Raw genomic sequence first — 14,378 nt, 5'->3', positions numbered from 1 at the left:
TCTGCTTTTGTCTTAGTGTTTGGTTTGAAGGCAGGTTGGACAAAATAAAGTCTTAAAACCTGCCGGACTTGTTTACTTAAGTTATTTAAAGAGCAAGTCACCCCCAAATCACATTTTTTTTGCTGATAAAACTATATAAAGGAGTGTCTAATCATGCTACAGACACGTGTAGTCAATAATTTGGCAGTTCATTGCATCTTGGTTAAAATTAAAATATTCTGCCTAAAACTGTCAGTGTTGCACCGTCGTCAGGGAAAAATTCTGCATTGTATTTGAATTTAAATCTGCCACCGCTATTGGCTAAGGTATGCTATGATGTCATCTGGTATATTACGACGTCATAATGCCATTGTGAGCCTATGTGTGTGTGTATTTGTTAGCGGCTCCGCCCTCTCGGTCTGCCAAGCAACAGCATTTGTTGCATTTTTCAAACATGAAGTGGGAGTGAAGTAAGTTTCTTGTAGGGGGTGACTTGCTCTTTAACCCTTACCTAACATCAAAGCATTTTTGGTGCTAAAATGACATTAATGTTAGAAAATTTAAACGTTGGGAAAGAGTTAAGATATTAGGAGATGGTTTAAGTAGAATCTCTTAAAGGTGCATTATGTAGAAATAAAGTAAAAATGACATCTTATGATAAAATGTGGTTACTGGCACCACTTTAAACAACCGGAGCTTTTTGCGGACAGTCAAAATTGTCGGCTCTGCAGTTTTAGCTCGCAGGAGACACGGCAGCCCCACGCTCACTGATGGTAGACAGTAGTTGCGTCCCTCCTTTGTTTGAAAGGAGAAAAACTGACAATCCCCCCAACTGGATATGAAATGTTTCAGTATAACCTCCCTTCCAAAATGACTGAAATATTAGACTCTTGTGATTTTTTCATTGTGAAATTCTCACTATATTCTTACATACTGCACCTTTAATCCTCCCACCGTCCTAATGGGTGTGACCCAGCGAGGAAAGTTGACCATTGAGCAGGATTGATGGTTTATCCTTTGAGATCCATGTGGCAGGGGTGAGGTGGTGCTCACTCCTCACCCCTGCCACATGGACCCAAGCGATAAACCATCAGCCCTGCTCAATGGTCAACTTTACTCGCGGGGTCACACCCATTAGGACAGTGGGAGGGTTAAACTAAAAAGCCTTTGGGTGGCAGTGACAAAGCTCTAGTCTGGGGTCAAGGCCCTTAACCAGGGATTGGATTGGGAATGGACCACAGCTCCAAATAAAAGCTCGAACAGGACAGGCGAGTGATGGGTGGGTTGGCGTACTGACCTGTCACTGTGACCAGTAGGCTGAGCTGAAAGGAGAACCTTCGACTGTGACCTGTGGGTAAGTGTAAATACAAGCAGCCGAAATGAACTTCCTACACAGATTGGCTATGGATTCACCCTCGGATGGTTGAGAAACTCAGCAGTCACGGGTCCTCCACATAAGGAGCATCTGGTACCAGATGTGTTCCTCAGGGCAGACCCAGGACCTGCCGGAGAGATTACATCTCACTGCTGGCATGGATGAGGTGGCGATGGAGGTATTTGCAGCAGAAGATAAATTTATCATTTAGAACTGGTAAAGACCTCATATTTCTGCCTTTGTTTTTGTGGAGCCAAGTACAATATGCATCAACTGTGAAGCAGTAAATGTCAAATCAGAAGACAGGCTGGACTGAGATGTCCACGCGGAGACCTAAAGGGATGGTTTTTGAAGCAAGTTTCTGAGGAAAGACTATTTCATATCTAGCTGTCGTTACCGGTTTGGAGATTAGTTCCGACTACTAACAATGGGGCCAGTTGCAATGTGAGGCTTTTTTCAGCACAATTATAAACTGTGACTTTAATGTTTCACTACAACGAAATTTGACCACAAATATTTAAGTTTTTCCTCAGAATATCACAAAGAAATTAATGTAAATAGCGTGCTTGTGTGACAGGGTGTGCATCCTGTCACTGTTTCCCTATTGATCATGCACCCTGACTGCTTTGCCAGGGATATCCCTTTGGCTGACTGGTTAGCACGCATGACACTCGCCTGGGAGTCTGGGGATCAAATCCCCGCCCAGGCCCTTGCTTCTCCACCTTGCTACATTTGGCATGGTTGGCAGGATCCATGTGTTACTGTGAAGTAGGTCCATGGATTTGAAATCTGTGGCACCCTGCGCGGCACATAGGGACATGCTTGTGGAAAGAGGGGGAGAGATGTGACAGGGTGAGCATGCGCCCTGGCTACTTGGACACATGGATATCCTTTTGGCTGACTTGTTAGTGCACGTGGCCATCACCCGGGAGTCTGGGGATCTAATCCCGCCCGGGCCCTCAATTCACCTTGTCACACTTGGCAGTGAAAATGTTTATGTCAATATTGTTAGCATAACTGCAGCGACATTTCTGAGATTAGTAGCAGGCTATTTTATTATGTATGGCAGTCCTCACTCAGACTAGCCGTTAGCTTATCAGTCTGGTCGTGTAATCTCTGTTTAATCCTCAAAGAGTGTGTGTATGCGCATTTACAGTAAAAAGGTAACCAAATTTATAACCCGCCCAGTATATTTATTTTACGTCTTCTTTGGAATTGATTTGATTGTTTGTTTGTATCTCATTCATTTGAATGTTTAAGGACCAGACGGACCAGACGTTATTTTTGCAGGAGTTTAACGTAATGACTCAAAAAGTACCGCATATATATGTAGGCGACTATCTCAATATTATGAGATAGCTAAGTCATAATTTTGAGATTATATATATATATATATATATATATATATATATATATATATATATATATATATATATATATATGAGAGAGAGAGAGAGGGAGAGAGAGAGAGAGAGAGAGAGAGAGAGAGAGAGAGAGAGAGAGTTATCTGAGTGGCGGGAATGGGCTTCCATAAAAACGCGCACGTTTGGACATAAAATTATTACAACCAGATTACTCTTTTCATTTCCTCATCAACATAAAAACGTGTTTATTTTTAAACTTCTTTTATTTGTTTTACGCTCGCGTGGTAATTGTTTGGGGCTAATTTGTTGAAGCGGCGCACTCATTCGTCGCGCAGGTCACGTGTCTGGTCTCCATTGTCTGCAGAGCAGGGTGTGTTCCGCCGGGACTCAGAGCGGGCTGGGTCGGGCCGGGCTGGCTGCTTTTCCCCTCACATCAGCATCTTTAATTATCCTGTGACATCGCTCCATGATGCCCCGGAAAGGAGGAGACGCTTCGGCCTGAGCGCTTCTCCATGATGCTGATGCTGATGACGGTGAGGCGTGTCTGACTTCTTGTTTTGCCGCTGCTGATGAAACTGAGGCACCTGGAGAAGGAAGATAGAAATAAATCTGCGAGGATGTTTGTTGATTCTTGGTAAATAAAATGTCTTCAGCTAGAGCCTGCGAGGCGGTGCAGGTGGTGGTGCGCTGCCGGCCGTTCTCCAGGAGAGAGGAGGTGGCAGAGTGTGAGAACATTCTGGAGATACATGACAAACTGGGACAGATCACCATCCGAAACCCGAAGGCACCGCCTGATGAGCCAATGAAGGTCTTCACCTTTAACTCGGTGTACGGTTGGAACTCAAAGCAAAGTGACATCTATGATGATGCTGTGAGACCTCTTGTAGAGTCTGTGCTCCAAGGCTTCAACGGCACCATCTTTGCTTACGGACAAACCGGGACCGGTAAGACCTACACCATGCAGGGGGTGTCCAACGACCCGGAGAGGAGTGGAGTCATACCAAACTCATTTCAGCACATTTTCACTCAAATCTCCAGAAGTCAGAATCAGAAGTATCTGGTCAGGTCTTCGTACCTTGAGATCTACCAGGAGGAGATCAGGGATCTCCTGTGCAAAGACAACAACAAAAAGCTGGAGCTCAAAGAGAACCCTGAGTATGGCGTTTACGTGAAAGACTTGTCTTCGGTGCTGACGAAGAATGTCACAGAGATCGAGCACGTCATGAACATTGGGAACCAGTCCAGAACGGTGGGCTTCACCAACATGAACGAGCGCAGCTCAAGGTCTCACGCCATTTTTGTTGTAACCGTGGAGTGCAGCGAACTAGGCCCGGATGGTGAGGACCACATACGTGTTGGCAAACTGAACATGGTTGATCTGGCTGGAAGCGAACGCCAAAGCAAGACAGGCGCTAAAGGGAAGCGTCTGAAGGAAGCTGCCAAAATCAACCTGTCCCTCTCAGCGCTGGGGAACGTCATCTCAGCCCTGGTGGATGGGAAGAGCGCCCACATCCCTTACAGAGACTCCAAACTCACCCGCTTGCTCCAGGACTCTCTGGGCGGCAATGCAAAGACGGTCATGGTTGCAACAGTTGGACCCGCCCATAAGAACTTTGATGAATCCCTGGCAACGCTCAGGTACGCCAGCAGAGCCAAGAAAATAAAGAACAAACCACGGATCAACGAGGACCCTAAAGATGCCCTGCTAAGGGAGTTTCAAGCAGAGATTGCACGTTTGAAAGCTCAGCTGGAGGAGCAAGGGATGCTGGCAGAAGAGAGGAGGAGGAGGAGGAGGAACAGCAAAAGACTGAGTAATAGTATGGCTGGGACGGAGGAGGAAATCTTTACAGATAAGACTGTAGGGGAAGAAGATGAGAAGCACAGGCTGATTGAGGGCAACCCAAAGGCCTGCCAAGGGAGCAGCGAGAAACTAAAACATCTAAACGTTAACAGAAGATGTTTGGAGGAATTTCAATGGGACCAAGAAGCCGTGGAGAAGATCATAGAGAAGTATAAGGTACGGACCTGCAGTTAATACCGTTTTTATTCAGCATCTGGTGTGATAAATGACTGGGTAGTTGAACAAAGGACATTTACATAAATAATTTATCAGATCTCTTTGTTCACAGGCTATGGAGAGCAAACTGCTGGTGGGAGGAAAGACCATCATCGATCACACCAACGAACAGCAAAAGATGCTCGAGCTGAAGAGACAAGAAATAGCAGAACAAGTAATAAAATCAGCAATAATAAAGTGTTGGTGATGCTCCATGGTGAAACATTTGAATGTGCACAAGATCGTTGTGACTGCGGGATGTTGGCTTTGATTTGCAGATCAGACGAGAGAGGGAGATCCAGCAGCAGATGATGCTGCAGGACGAGGAGACTTTAGAAAGGAAGGAGACGTTCTCCTCCCTGCAGCAAGAGGTGGAGCACAAGACGAAGAAACTGAAGAGGGTGTGTCTACCAAGTCCGAGTGTCTTTGTTTACATTCAGATGTACATATATACTGTTCAGCACCTTGGACTTCTGCTAAGGTTGTGGAAGGTGCTGTACAAATAAAATTAGATTGTATTTATTGATTGATTAATCTGTTCTCTGTAGCTGTTTGCTAAACTGCAGGTGTTGAGAGGAGAGATGAATGACATCATCGATGAACACATCCTAACCAGACAAGAGCTGGAGGAGACACAGGATGAGCTCACCAAAGAGCTCAAGTACAAGTAGGTCCACACAAATAGGAGACTTTATTAATAACTCAAGTAAAAGTTAATAAACAATAAATGTGAGCTTTCATCACAGCCAGGAAGCTGCTGCAGCATAGTGAACAACAAAATCTAAATCAAACAAAATCGTTAAAGCCACACTGTGCAACTTTTTCATATTTTTAATAATTTTCTTGAGCCAGAATGGGCTAAAATGACCCTTTACATGGTGAGAGAGAGACACTCAGAACCCCACCACCCTCTGTGGTCACTGGTCAGAATACCACATTTGCAACTTCAGAGTGGTTGTCTGGTCCTTGTTGGACTTAGTAAAGTGGAGTGGACATGCCTGGCATTGGAGTCTGCTTCCAGCATGTTTTCTGCATGTTTTAGATGGTGAACACAGCTGATTTGTTTGATTTAGTGATGAACCGCTCTTGTAGAAACTAATGAAGGCTGAGGAGACATTTCAGATGTTAGATTAAGGTGTTAAAGAGACAATTTGTAGTTTTTTACCATTAATCTCTGGAAATTTTCAACTAAATGTTGAAAATGAAGAAGAAGAAGAAGAAGAAGAAGAGGAAGAAGAATATCGTTTATATAGCTCCTCAAGATAAAAATCACGAGGTGTGATGTTCAGTTGTTTAAAAATATTGGCGGCTTCGTACCACATACTGTAACTATAAAATCAGGTCTAAAGTACATAGTGGGCGAGTCTAGTGTCTTTGGGAGATGCCATATTAGATACCATTTTTTCTTCTTGGGGTCCTGCGCCTGTCGATGACATCACTAGATAATTGGCTGGATATTTAACTTAACGGAAGTTACGTTACCAGGTTCAAAAACATTTAGACAGGAAGAAATACAAATTTGATTACAAAACTGCTAAAGTTTTTCCAAAACGCATGTGAAAGAACGGAATCGAAAGAGAGACACAATATATTTGGGCCGAGAGGTGTTGCCGTAGTATGATGACGTCATAGACAGGTGCAGGAACCTGAGCAGATCTGGAAAGTACAACGCCAGGAAACTACAATCGGCATTGTAATTGTGGCAAGGTGGAGAAACGAGGGCCCGGGCGGGATTCAATCCCCAGACTCCCGGGTAAGAGTCACATGCGCCAGCCAGTCAGCCAAAGGGACATCTCCTTGGCCAAGTAGCCAGGGCGCATGATCAATCAGGACACTGTGACAGGACGCTCACACTGCCACATCCCAAGTAGCCAGGGTGCATGATCAATCTATCACAGTGCGCCCCCCCCCCCCCCCCCCCCCCCAAAAAAAAATTATGCCCATGGGCCTGAGGATCGGGCCTCTGCTTTTTGCAGACGATGTGGCCCTGTTGGCGTCATCGAACAGTGATCTCCAGCTTTCCCTGGAGCAGTTCACAGCCGAGTGTGAAGCGGCTGTCTTAAGTCGGAAAAGGGTAGAAGCACTTATTCGGGTCAGGGATGACGTCCTGCCCCAAGTGGAGGAGTTTAAGTATCTCGGGGTCTTGTTCACGAGTGAGGGAAAGATGGAGCATGATATCGATAGGCACTGCATCTGCAGTGATGCGGGCGTTGTACCGGTCTGTCGTGGTGAAGAGAGAGCTGAGCCGGAAGGCAAAGCTCTAGATTTACCGGTCGATCTACGTTCCTACCCTCACCTATGGTCACGAACTTTGGGTAGTGACAGAAAGAACGAGATCGCGGGTACAAGCGGCCAAAATGAGTTTTCTCTGCAGAGTGGATGGGCTCTCCCTTAGAGATAGGGTGAGAAGTTTGGTCATCTGGGAGGGGCTCGGAGTAGACCCGCTGCTCCTTCACATCGAGAGGAGCCAGCTAAGGTGGCATGGGCATCTGGTCAGGATGCCTCCTGGACGCCTCCCTCGTGAGGTTTTCCGGGCATGTCCAACCGGGAGGAGACCTAAGGGGAGACCCAGGACACGCTGGAGGGACTATGTCTCTCGGCTGGCCAGGGAACGCCTTGGGATTCCCTTGGAAAAGCTGGCTCAAGTAGCTGGGGAGAGGGAAGTCTGGGTGTCCCGGCTTAGGCTGCTGCCCCTGCAACATGACTCCAGATAAGCGGCTGAAAATGGATGGAACTTTATATTTTAATATTAATAAAATAAACACTTTACACTATTTATACTCAGGCCTGGATTATTTTAGAACTACATGAAAAAGAAACTGATGTGTAATCTAAAATACTATTCCCTTTAACTATTTTTTTCTCTTTAATTAATTTGATCCCATTACAGATATCTCCTTATTGAGAATTTTATACCCCCTGAGGAAAAGAACAAGATAATGAACCGGGCTTACTTTGACTCTGAGGAGGATCAGTGGAGGCTCCGACCCGTGATTCCATCAGAGAGGTCAGTCAGTCGATTTTACATCACTGGCATCATCAGAAACAACCAAACCATTTATGGCACATAGGCTTTGAGTAATTCAAGTCAGAATCAGTAGCCAAACTGTTTCTGAAATGAATCAAGATGCAGCTACAAGTAAAACAAAAAGGTTTTACTTCCTCTTCTGCAACAAGTATACAGACGTTTACTTGAGTTCATCTTTTTAATCAAATTTATCAAGAATCAAACTGTGGTGGCTCAAGGTCAGAGCGTCATGTGCATGGTGGATGGATTTAATTATAAAGCACTCTTCACAGGATAAAACCCGTAAGTGCTTCACAAATGACACCCAGAGTATCACAGATGACAGCGATACGCAGAAGTTTTAATGATACTCTGATAGAAAACCTTAGATGATAAAACACCCACCTAAAACGTGTTAGAAACAACCACAGACTAAATAAATAAAAGACACAACCCTAAAGTTAATCAAAACATAGCCCCCTAGTGTAGTGTACGTTTAAAGGTAGCGTTGTAGTATTTTTAATAGAGGAACATGAGTAAATGAAGTATTTATTGTTTTAGGGACATTTAATGGGTGACCACAGACAGTATGTGGCACGTTTTTGCACAGGTTGCAGTTCAAAACAATTTTTATTTCAAAAATACTTTATATTTCCTAGACAGAAATTAAATGTTGTAACTCATATTATTAAAAAAACTTTTTAAAAATTTCATAAAAATAAATAAATTAATTAAATATCAAACAAAACAAGGAAATACACAAAATAATTAAAAACCAAAGGTGTTTTAATTATATCCAAACCAACTCTTTGTATTTTTCTCAGTACACACACCAAGCTCAAGAGAAGGCCAGTTTCTGCTGTGGGATACAAGAGGCCAATCAGCCAGTTTGCACAGATGGCTGTTGCTGGGGCAGCTGGGACTCCATCTAGATACCAGGTCGGTGCTCGTACTTTCACCCGGACGGGTGGCCGAGAAAAGAGTCGGTAGTTTTGTTTCCATTCTCGTGTCCACAGCAGCCCTCTCTGCTGGAGTCGAGTAAAGTTTATGAAATCTGAAACTTCTGCTTGTTTAACTACAGTTGTACTATCATCTACACCTGCAGGCTGAGAACATAATGCTGTTGGAGTTGGACATGTCTCCACCAACCATGTTCAGCTTGAACCTACATGGGGCTCACCTGGAGAGAGCTTTCTCTCCCAGACTGATGCAGGATCTTCCCAGAGAGAGAGCCGCCTCATCATCACGGGTCAGAAAATCTCAGTCCTGGTGAGTGAAAACTAAACTAAATACATTTTAATGAGATGTTTGAACCATTTTGAAGGGTCTTTCTGTGTAAAATGTACTTTCTATCTTACCTTCCAGTAGTTTTGCATTTAAAACCTCTACTTGGATTCAACTTAGTATTCTGACCTTGAGCAGAGCTGCCCTTTACCAACATGATTGGTGTCTTCAGCAGACACGTATCAGTTAGGGTACGGCACTGGATACGCTTTAAATATAAACAACTGAACAGACGAAATTAGCTGGGCTAGTTGTCTGGTGGGTCTTCTGGTTTTAAAATGAATCCTCATGAAACCCGTAGAATGGCGTGAAGTAGTTCATCACATCTTGGACCAATCATCGTCATCAGCTGCAGGGAAACGTATACTTCTGCAGCAATAACAAGATCGTTTAAAATTGGTAGAGTAGCTTACAAACCAATGTTTACATTAGCTGTTTTAAATGGCAATAATCCACTTGGGTCTGTCCAACCAACCACTTAGAATGGGAGAAGTGAGAATTATTTACAGAACCGCAAGGTTCTGTGCTAGGGCCTCTACTTTTCATTATGTTTCTGCTTCCTCTGCAGCTCATTCTGAGCTCCTTTAAAGGAATCTCCTACCGTCTTTATGCAGATGACATCCAACTGTACATCTCCTTTAGCCCCATGAGATGTCTAAGGCTACATTCACACTGCAGGCCTGGATGCTCAATTCTGATTTTTTGAGTAAATCAGATTTTTTTGTGAGGCTGTTCACATTATGACTGGAATGCGACATCAAACTCTCTCCAGTGTGAATGCTTCACAACCCCAAAGTGACTCGCATGCGCAAAAAGAAATCACACTCAGCGGAGAAACCAGGAGGAGCGGAATTGGGCAATACACTGCTCGAGCTGCGCTGCGAAAGCCTTCACTGACAGGATCACACCTGTTAATTCTTCTGTTTTGGGCTGGAAACTGTTTTAAAAACTGTAAACTATTTTACTCCTTGTTCCCGCTGTCTTCCTGAATTATTATTGACTGAAAATGTTCCGGTATTAATTCATTCACGGAGACGGAGACCGCTGAAATGCTTCGCTTTGCTCCAGCAGGACCTCCTGCATGCTCTCCTGTATTTTTAATTCCAAAACGCTCACCTCCGCTGAGTCAGTGACATAGGAGATGGATTTAATGAGACATGACCGTACAGACTGCAGTCGCTTTCAAAAACATCAGATATGTGTCGGAATCAGTACCACATATTCAAGTGACATAGATCGCATTTGAAAAAATTGGATCTGTGCCTTTCAGACTGTCATAAAAAATAAACAGATGTGGGTCGCATGTGGGGAAAAAAGCGGATTTGATGTGCTTTTGCCTGCAGTGTGAACGGGGCCTAGGCTGCAGATGTTACACTCCTGCTTAGACTAAAACCTGGATGGCTGGGAGCTTTCTTCAGCTGAATGAAGATAAGACTGAGATCCTCATCTGTGCCCCAGACAAGCTGGTTCCCAAAGTCAGAGACTCTCTTGATCAGCTTGCTTCTCACACCAAACCATCTTGGCGTGGAATCTTGGTGTGACCTTTGACCCAGCTCTCACCCTGGATTCTCATGTCAGTTCTCTTGTTCGCTCTTCCTTCTTCCATCTCAGGAACATTGCTAAGCTGAGTCCCATTCTGTCCCGCTCTGAACTTGAGACAGTTATCCACACCTTCATCTCCTCACGCTTAGACTACTGTAACTCTCTTTTCACGTGTCTGAGCAGAACCTCCCTGAACCGTCTACAGGTGGGTCAGAATGCCTGTGCTCGGCTTCTGACCAAGTCCTCCAAACAAACCCACATCACCCCGCTTCTCCTCCAGCTTCACTGTCTGCCAGTCAACTTCAGGGTTCATTTCAAGATCCTGGTTCTGGTCTATAGGGCCTTACATGGACAAGCACCATCTTACATTGGTGATCTTCTTAGTCCCTACACCCCCAGCAGGTCCCTGAGGTCCAGTGACCAAAGCCTACTGGTTGTGCAGCACCAGGCTAAAGACCAAAGGTGACAGATCATTTGCTGCTGTGGCCCCCAGACTCTGGAACTCTCTCCCCCTGAGCCTGAGATCAGTGGACTCACCTGAACACTCACCTGTTCAGGCTGGCTTTTGCGTGACCTTCATCACCACCTTCTCCTTATTCTGCTCTTTCTACCAACTCTGTCTTTCCCATTATGCACTCATTTCCCTCTTTCCCTCTCTGTACATTTTTAACCACCATTTATTTTTTTCATTTTAACCATATTTTCAAAAAAATGTATTTGTAAAATATTTTTTGCATTTTGACTTTTTTGTTCTTGTGAAGTGCCTCGTGATTTTCATCTTGAGAGGTGCTATATAAAAGATACATTTCTTTCTTTCTCTCTTTTAACGTTAACACAGGAATAATTCATAATGGCTAAATGAATGCCTATTGCATCTCGTCATGAACTCAGGCCAAGATTCTACATTAGGACCTGTGTTTTATGATGTTGGTTTAATGTGTTTGATTTTAAAAATAAGTGTTTTTGTGCAAAAGGTGAGTTTTATCCACAAACCACATGAAAGTAAGTGTGCTTTCTGTGGATTGCAGGTATCAGGCACCACAACAAACATCTGTGACATCATCCTCCTCATCTACTGCTCTGACATCAGGAACTCAGAGCTGTTCTCCGTCTCAGAGACAGAGACCGTCCTCCGCTGCCCACCTGTCTTTTGGAGGTCCTTATCAGACGAGCCCTTAAGTTGTGTCCATCTGATTCTTCTTAATTTAGTTCTATTTTCAGATATTACTTAAAAGTGACCGAGAGTTATATTAATATGGTTTTTTTCTTGCTTTTGACCCCAAAATGCTGCTTTTCTTATTAATCCAACAAAGATATTCACATTCATAACAAAACATTGGAGCCTTCTCTACAGGATTTCTCATGATTTCATTTTATTCCATGGCATTATTTTACCTCTTTGGAGCCGATCGATAGTCTTTCTCCATGGCCTCACCAAACTCCTCCCACGCCCGAGATTTTGCCTCAGCAACTGCCACTGCTGCACCCCGCTTGGCTATCCGGTACCTGTCTGCTGCCTCCGGAGACCCACAGACCAGCCATGCCCTGTAGGCCTCCTTCTTCAGCCTGACGGCTCCCCGAACCTCTGGTGTCCACCAGCGGGTACGGGGGTTGCCACCACGACTGGCACCAGCCACCTTGCGAGCACAGCTAGCAACAGCCGCCTCAATAATCCCAGAGTGGAACAAGGCCCACTTGGAGTCAATGTCCCCCACTGCTCTCGGGACGCGGTCAAAGACTATCGATCGGCTCCAAAGAGGTTCTGGCAAACTGTCCGGCGCCTCAGGAGAGGAAGGCAGCAACTCACTCACACTGTTTACAGTGGGGATGGGGAGCTGCTGATGTCAACTGGGACTATAGTCGGACGGTGGAAGGAATACTTGAGGAGGAGCTCCTCAATCCCACCTATGTGCATTCTGAGGAGGAACCAGAGCCGGGAGACCTGGGGATGGACTGTCCAATCTCGGGGGCAGAAGTTGCTGAGGTAGTCAAACAACTACACAGCGGCGGAGCCCCGGGGGTGGATGAGATTCGTCCTGGGTATCTCAAGGCTCTGGATGTTGTAGGGCTGTCGTGGCTGCGGACGTTGAGCCGATCTGTTGTGGTGAAGAGGGAGCTGAGCCAGAAAGCCAGGCTCTCGATTTACCAGTCGATCTACATCCCAATCCTCACCTATGGTCATGAGCTTTGGGTAATGACCGAAAGAACGAGATTGCGGATACAAACGGCCGAAATGAGTTTCCTCCATAGGGTGGCCGGGCTCAGCCTTAGAGATAGGGTGTGGAGCTCGGACATTCGGGAGGGACTCGGAGTAGAACCGCTGCTCCTCCGGATCGAAAGGAGTCAGTTGAGGTGGTTTGGGCATCTGGTCAGGATGCCTCCTGGACGCCTCCCCGGGGAGGTGTTTCGGGCACGTCCTGCCGGCAGGAGGCCCCTGGGTCGACCCAGGACACGTTGGAGAGGTTACATCTCCAATCTGGTCCGGGAACGCCTTGGGGTCCTGCCGGAGGAGCTGGTGGAGGTGGCCGGGGAGAGGACGGTCTGGAGCTCCCTAGTTGGGATGCTGCCCCCACGACCCGGACCCGGATAAGCGGAGGAAGATGACGACGACATTATTTTAATCATAGTTCAAACACAAATCTACGTTTTTATTTATCAAGACAGAGTAAAACTTCACCTGGTATTTTCTGGTGTACAGATTGAGTAAAAACAGGAACACATGACACATTATTCTCTTATTTTTAAAGCTAAACTAAAAAGAAGAAGCACTGTTGTAAGGAAAGGAAATTGTTTGCAAGTTACTTCTCTCTAAAAAGATCTCGTTAGCACAACTTGGTTTGCAAAGTTACATAAAAAGCTGAGGGATCTGGTGACATCTAAAACACATATTAGCACAAACAGCTCAGTCGAGCAGCATGGTGGTGGACGACTGATGATTTGAGATTATTTTCCTGTTGAAGCCCTGTGAACCTTGCATCCTTTTGCATACCAAAGTTTCCAGATTCCTTCTGTCTGACAGCTGATGGTTGATCCTAAGCACCGTCGCAAACCTACAGCAGAACAATATTAATTAGAATGATGACGCCATGGAGCTGTGAAAGTTTAAAATTCAACCAGACTAAATGAAGGTAGATTGTTAGGGTTAGAACGTGTTTGAGAAATGCCAAAAAGCAGAGGTCAAAGAGCACATTTTTATCTCTTGGCCCATTGCAAAATTGCACAAACTGATTCAAGTGTTATTTGGCCTAAATGCCCCGTTTTTATTTTTTAGGATTAACATGGAGAAATACTTTGGTTGCAGTGCTCGTAAGTAAAAATCAATGTAAAATATAGACAAACAAATGCCTTCAAATCTCACTGGGTTCTTTTATTATGTCCAGTTAAAAGAAATATACTTACTTTTTATATGAGTATTGCACCTTTTTACACATGTAGAAATACTTTAAACCTTGCCATGCCTTTGCCAAAACTTTAAGGGGGACTGCACGCCAATCATGTGTCACAAATGGGACATCATCCTGTGTGCTTTAATGATTTGCTGCTTCAGTTTCTTGCTAATGTATTTGTGAGCCAAAAACCTGAAGAAAGCGTAATGTCTTGATTAGCTGCCTTACTTTGCTCACTCAGATTTGAAAATAAACAAATAGCAATGAATAATAATTTTTGGACTCCCTGTTTTTATTTCTTAATTTTGTGAAAAATATAATTTTATTATAATTATATGTTGTGAAATGTACTTTCTTTAGCTACATACAGTAAGATGACGTTCCC

General features: G+C 44.6%; 1 protein-coding gene across 1 annotated transcript; it reads left to right on the top strand.

Annotated features, from left to right (window-relative positions):
- Positions 1–3,174: 3,174 nt before the first annotated feature.
- Positions 3,175–11,986, top strand: kif3cb (kinesin family member 3Cb). Its single transcript, XM_015969575.3, has 8 exons — positions 3,175–4,735; positions 4,848–4,949; positions 5,053–5,175; positions 5,323–5,441; positions 7,665–7,781; positions 8,606–8,720; positions 8,887–9,050; positions 11,636–11,986. The coding sequence occupies exons 1-8, from the start codon at positions 3,362–3,364 to the stop codon at positions 11,784–11,786; spliced, it is 2,265 nt and encodes a 754-aa protein (XP_015825061.3). The 5' UTR covers positions 3,175–3,361; the 3' UTR covers positions 11,787–11,986.
- The last annotated feature ends 2,392 nt before the right edge of the window (positions 11,987–14,378 follow it).

Source organism: Nothobranchius furzeri, chromosome 18 (genome assembly GCF_043380555.1).
Source record: "Nothobranchius furzeri strain GRZ-AD chromosome 18, NfurGRZ-RIMD1, whole genome shotgun sequence".
NCBI lineage: Eukaryota > Metazoa > Chordata > Actinopteri > Cyprinodontiformes > Nothobranchiidae > Nothobranchius > Nothobranchius furzeri.
The sequence above is the reverse complement of the archived record's forward strand: the minus strand, read 5'-3'. Positions and strand labels throughout refer to the sequence as shown.

What these genes read in the sequence shown, in the direction of transcription:
- kif3cb (XM_015969575.3), top strand. Translation starts at nt 3,362, where the DNA reads ATGTCTTCAGCTAGAGCCTGCGAGGCGGTGCAGGTGGTGGTGCGCTGC. An exon ending in CCCGTGATTCCATCAGAGAG is followed by an intron (nt 7,782 to 8,605) that starts GTCAGTCAGTCG and finishes TATTTTTCTCAG; the next exon opens with TACACACACCAAGCTCAAGA. An exon ending in GGACTCCATCTAGATACCAG is followed by an intron (nt 8,721 to 8,886) that starts GTCGGTGCTCGT and finishes CTACACCTGCAG; the next exon opens with GCTGAGAACATAATGCTGTT.